This window comes from Erpetoichthys calabaricus, chromosome 1 (assembly GCF_900747795.2).
Source record: "Erpetoichthys calabaricus chromosome 1, fErpCal1.3, whole genome shotgun sequence".
Lineage (NCBI taxonomy): Eukaryota > Metazoa > Chordata > Cladistia > Polypteriformes > Polypteridae > Erpetoichthys > Erpetoichthys calabaricus.
The window spans coordinates 11,137,332-11,143,331 of NC_041394.2; the positions used below are offsets into that span (position 1 = coordinate 11,137,332).

The 6,000-nt window shown below is 47.7% G+C and overlaps 1 protein-coding gene across 1 annotated transcript in view; it reads left to right on the forward strand.

Moving 5' to 3' along the window:
• Window positions 1-5,210, forward strand: part of gng8 (guanine nucleotide binding protein (G protein), gamma 8) — a 40,026-nt gene extending 34,816 nt beyond the window's left edge. Inside the window, exon 3 of the mRNA XM_028792431.2 lies at window positions 4,988-5,210. Within this exon, the coding sequence (XP_028648264.1) occupies window positions 4,988-5,116 (129 nt within the window). The 3' untranslated portion in view covers window positions 5,117-5,210. The remainder of the gene's footprint in view (window positions 1-4,987) is intronic.
• The last annotated feature ends 790 nt before the right edge of the window (window positions 5,211-6,000 follow it).

Here is a 6,000-nt window from a genome sequence, read left to right on the forward strand (position 1 = left end):
AGAATGAAAACCTACAGCCACTGCGGCCCTCCAGGACTGGAGTTCGACACCCCTGCTCTAAGTGTCTTTCACAATTTATAATCAGTGGCCTCTGTGTATTAAAGACAAGTGGGGCATTTCCCTCATCCCCCAGCAGATGGCACTTTTACGCAGTACGCTTGCCTCAATCGTTGTGTCATACAAGATTCTAAGCTCACTTCATCCTGAGTAGGGTTGTAAGGGGCTGGAGCACAGGGCACAAGGCAGGAACAGCCTCTGAGCAGGGTGTCAGACCATCGCATGGGGAACACACACACACACAAACAACACACTATTAATATAGAGTTGGCAATCCACCTAACCTGTATGTCTATGGACTAAGGGGGAAAATTGGATCATCCGGTGGGAGAACATGCAAACTCCACACAGGCAGGAAATGAACCCTGGTCTCCTTACTGCAGGGCATACTTCTGAGCCACCCTGAACATATTTTAAAAATGCTAATAAACTCAAATGTTATCATCATGGTCATTTTTTTGCAGTTTTCCATTATATGTGCATTGCAGTTTCTCTTTGAATGAAGTGACAGTTTCTTTGTCCCTTGTGCCACTGGCCTGTTTCCAGGTTGCTTCCAGACCCTGCAGTGTTCTGTCATACCTTTGAACAGGTGTGCTTGAAGGCTGTGACCTTTAACGTGAGCCACTTTTTTGTGACCCTATTTAAAGGGTGTGTAAACTTGCACAACTTGTTATTTTAAAGTAGTTATCTTCATTACCATAAATCACGTCGCTTAATTGTGCACAATAGAATTTAGCCAGCCAAGCCACCCAGCCATTCTTCAACCTGCTTAATCCTAACACAGGGTCACGGGGGGTCTGCCGGAGCCAATCCCAGTCATCACAGGGCACAAGGCAGGAAACAAACCCCAGGGCACCAATCCTCTGCAGGACACACACACACACACATCAAGCACACACTAGGGCCAATTTAGAATCACCAATGCATGTCTTTGGAGTGTGGGAGGAAACCCACGCAGACAAGGGGAGAACATGCAAACTCCACACAGGGAGGACCCGAGAAGCGAACCCGGGTCTCTTTACTGCGAGGCAGCAGCGTTACCATAAAGCTACCACTGCGCCACTGTGTCGCCCCAATAGAATTTAGCCATTGAAAAATATTGGAATTTTGTTAACATTACTTGGCATTTCTTTTTTTGGTTTTCAGTATGTGATGTTCTGATAACTTTTAATAATGTCCTTTGGTGGTAGTTAATGCCACTGCAGGCCACCCACCCCACCTCACACCAGTCTTTTGGGAATCAGAGGCAACACTGTCTGTCCTAACTTTACCCAACTGTAATAGCTGAGCCAATCCAAGCCAGAGTCCTTCTGGAGGTTTTTTGGTGGGCATATGCTGAGACTATTAGATTTAAACATAGGAGCAGGTCTCACATCTGCTGCTCTTTAAGTGCTTCATCTTCTATCTCCAATGTATTTCTCAGGCTCCACCCCCAGAGACAGCATCTCTCTCTCTCTTTCTCTCTACCTCTCCCAGGCTCCACCCTTCGTGCAGCATCTCTCTCATTCTCTCTCTCTTTCTCCTTTGCCCTATCACTATTAGCAGTGTGTGGCTCCACCCCTTCTGATGCAGTCCCTCTCCCAGGCTTTGACTCTACTGGCAGTGTGTGTGAGTGTCCCTCACTCTCTCTTCCAGGCTCCACCCTTTCTGACAGTGTCTTTCCATCTCACTCTCTCTTCTCTCCCAGATTCCACCTTCTCTGTCTGTCAACAGCTTCCAACAGTGTCTTGCTCCCAGGCTCTGTCCCTCATGACACTGTCCTTTTTCTAGGCTTTGCCTCTACTGGGAGTCTTTCTCTGACTCATTATTTCTCACTTTCTCCCTCTCCCAGGATCTTATGCACTCTTTCATTCTCTCTCTTTTTCTCTCTACCTCTCCCAGGCTCCACCCCTTATGACAGCATCTCTCTCTCTCTCTGTTCCTTGTTCCACTCCTACTGTCAGTGTCTTTCTGCCTTGCTCCGCCCTTACTAAACATAGTAATCCCTCTCTCAGGCCCCACCCCTTATAACAGCATCTCTCTCTATCTCAGGCCCCACCCCTTATGACAGCATCTCTCTCTCTCTATCTCAGGCCCCACCCCTTATGACAGCATCTCTCTCTCTCTCTCTGTTCCTTGTTCCACTCCTACTGTCAGTGTCCTTCTGCCTTGCTCCGCCCTTACTAAACATAGTAATCCCTCTCTCAGGCCCCACCCCTTATAACAGCATCTCTCTCTCTCTATCTCAGGCCCCACCCCTTATAACAGCGTCTCTCTCTATCTCAGGCCCCACCCCTTATAACAGCATCTCTCTCTCTCTATCTCAGGCCCCACCCCTTATAACAGCGTCTCTCTCTATCTCAGGCCCCACCCCTTATAACAGCATCTCTCTCTATCTCAGGCCCCACCCCTTATGACAGCATCTCTCTCTCTCTATCTCAGGCCCCACCCCTTATGACAGCATCTCTCTCTCTCTCTCTGTTCCTTGTTCCACTCCTACTGTCAGTGTCCTTCTGCCTTGCTCCGCCCTTACTAAACATAGTAATCCCTCTTTCAGGCCCCACCCCTTATGACAGCATCTCTCTCTCTCTCAGGCCCCACCGTTTATGACAGCATCTCTCTCTCTCTCTCTCTCAGGCCCCACCCCTTATGACAGCATCTCTCTCTCTCTCTCTCAGGCCCCACCCCTTATGACAGCATCTCTCTCTCTCTCAGGCCCCACCCCTAATGACAGCATCTCTCTCTCTCTATCTCAGGCCCCACCCCTTATGACAGCATCTCTCTCTCTCTCTCTGTTCCTTGTTCCACTCCTACTGTCAGTGTCTTTCTGCCTTGCTCCGCCCTTACTAAACATAGTAATCCCTCTTTCAGGCCCCACCCCTTATGACAGCATCTCTCTCTCTCTCAGGCCCCACCATTTATGACAGCATCTCTCTCTCTCTCTCTCTCAGGCCCCACCCCTTATGACAGCATCTCTCTCTCTCTCTCTCAGGCCCCACCCCTTATGACAGCATCTCTCTCTCTCTCAGGCCCCACCCTTAATGACAGCATCTCTCTCTCTCTATCTCAGGCCCCACCCCTAATGACAGCATCTCTCTCTCTCTATCTCAGGCCCCACCCCTTATGACAGCATCTCTCTCTCTCTCTGTTCCTTGTTCCACTCCTACTGTCAGTGTCTTTCTGCCTTGCTCCGCCCTTACTAAACATAGTAATCCCTCTCTCAGGCCCCACCCCTTATAACAGCATCTCTCTCTATCTCAGGCCCCACCCCTTATAACAGCATCTCTCTCTATCTCAGGCCCCACCCCTTATGACAGCATCTCTCTCTCTCTCTCTCTCTCTCTCTGTTCCTTGTTCCACTCCTACTGTCAGTGTCTTTCTGCTTTGCTCCACCCTTACAAAACACAGTAATCCCTCTCTCAGGCCCCACCCCTTATGACAGCATCTCTCTCTCTCTCAGGCCCCACCCCTAATGACAGCATCTCTCTCTCTCTATCTCAGGCCCCACCCCTTATGACAGCATCTCTCTCTCTCTCTCTGTTCCTTGTTCCACTCCTACTGTCAGTGTCTTTCTGCCTTGCTCCGCCCTTACTAAACATAGTAATCCCTCTTTCAGGCCCCACCCCTTATGACAGCATCTCTCTCTCTCTCAGGCCCCACCATTTATGACAGCATCTCTCTCTCTCTCTCTCTCAGGCCCCACCCCTTATGACAGCATCTCTCTCTCTCTCTCTCAGGCCCCACCCCTTATGACAGCATCTCTCTCTCTCTCAGGCCCCACCCTTAATGACAGCATCTCTCTCTCTCTATCTCAGGCCCCACCCCTAATGACAGCATCTCTCTCTCTCTATCTCAGGCCCCACCCCTTATGACAGCATCTCTCTCTCTCTCTGTTCCTTGTTCCACTCCTACTGTCAGTGTCTTTCTGCCTTGCTCCGCCCTTACTAAACATAGTAATCCCTCTCTCAGGCCCCACCCCTTATAACAGCATCTCTCTCTATCTCAGGCCCCACCCCTTATAACAGCATCTCTCTCTATCTCAGGCCCCACCCCTTATGACAGCATCTCTCTCTCTCTCTCTCTCTCTCTCTGTTCCTTGTTCCACTCCTACTGTCAGTGTCTTTCTGCTTTGCTCCACCCTTACAAAACACAGTAATCCCTCTCTCAGGCCCCACCCCTTATGACAGCATCTCTCTCTCTCTCAGGCCCCACCCCTAATGACAGCATCTCTCTCTCTCTATCTCAGGCCCCACCCCTTATGACAGCATCTCTCTCTCTCTCTCTGTTCCTTGTTCCACTCCTACTGTCAGTGTCTTTCTGCCTTGCTCCGCCCTTTCCAACTATAGTAAGTCCCTCTCTCAGGCCCCACCCCTTCTGAGAGTGTCTCCCTCTCTCCATATTCCCCCACCAGAATTTTTTATCACAGCAAAATGAAGGAGTTGAAATGTGCTCACTGGATGTGTTTATTGAAATGTGTTCAATGAAGATTGGAGGTTTGACCATAGAGGTCATGCAAAATAAGTACAAACACCATTAAATGATGGATGGGGAACTTGCTGGGGACTCCCAGATTAATTTGAGATATCCTGTACCTTTTAAAAACAAGTAGGAGTAAGCTCACTGTTAGTCAGCTGATGATGTGATGCAAACTCGGCATTGAATTTCCTTGGTCCTGAGAACAGGAACAGGAACAGTTATTGCATGTGTAGAGTGTAGCCCTCTCTCCAATCGCACCTGAGTCCTTGTAAATCAGCCCCCCTAAGACACTCACAGTGTCCACATGTATGGAAGCTGGAAATGTCCATTTTAATTGTGGTGAAGAATTGAAATTTCAAGGTTGAAACCTCAGCAGCTTCTCCAATAGGAATAGGATGAGAACTTCCATGAATCTAAATAAGCGGCAACAGGCAGGCACTTAGACTTACGCTGAACGCCATGCAATCTCTTTCAGGTATCCAAGGCTGCGGCCGATCTGCTGGCTTTCTGTGAGGCCCATGCCAAAGAAGACCCACTGGTGACACCTGTGCCATCTTCTGAAAATCCATTTCGGGAGAAGAAGTTATTTTGTACTCTTCTGTAAGGAGCTGGAAGTGGGCCCCCATGACCAGAGTGGTGGTGTATTTTTACATGTATTTGAGGATGGACTTTTTCAATGTGAAGTAATCAGTGAAAAACATAATTTCGTATCGAAGATAAAATGTTTGTAATAGAGCCAAGAGAACACTTGGTGGCGCCACTCTCTAACTAGACTAGAAAGTGAGCCTGGGTGGGGGTGAGCCACGTTGTGATGTTCACTTTTTTCTTTCTTTCCTTCCTTCCGTGGCTCCTCTCAGGAAGTGTTTCTACAATGCAATGCCATTTTCCATGAAGAGAGGGCAGCTCAGCCAACAGACTGGAAAGAGAAGGCTACAACAAAGTAGTTTGTCATACAGGCAGATTTTTATTCATTAACCAATAAATGATTTAGAACATTAGAACAATCCAGACGAGAACAAGCCATTCAGCCCAACAAAGCTCGCCAGTCCTATTCACTTATTTCTTCCAAAACAATATCAAGTCGAGTTCTGAAGGGCCCTAAAGTCCTCCTGTCCACCACACTACTTGGTCGCTTATTCCAAGTGTTTATCATTCTTTGTTTAAAGGGGACAGACTTTTATACTGTTGCTTTTGATGATGTCATCAGCTCATACAATGCATGCTGGGAGCATTACCATCGACACAAGGCTCTTAAAATGGTGGCATCCATCTCCAAAACAAAAAACAGTAATGTTACTAAATTAACAACCATAAAATAAAGTCTACAAACATAATTAGCAACAAAAATGGATTCTTTAGATAAGAAAATGCGAGTACAGAGGTAAAGATGAAATTTTAGATCAACCACAATTAATCACAAAACTATTGACGGTGCCCAAATTGTTGCTATCCAGAGACGAGGTGACGTGTGTGACACTTGATATCAGC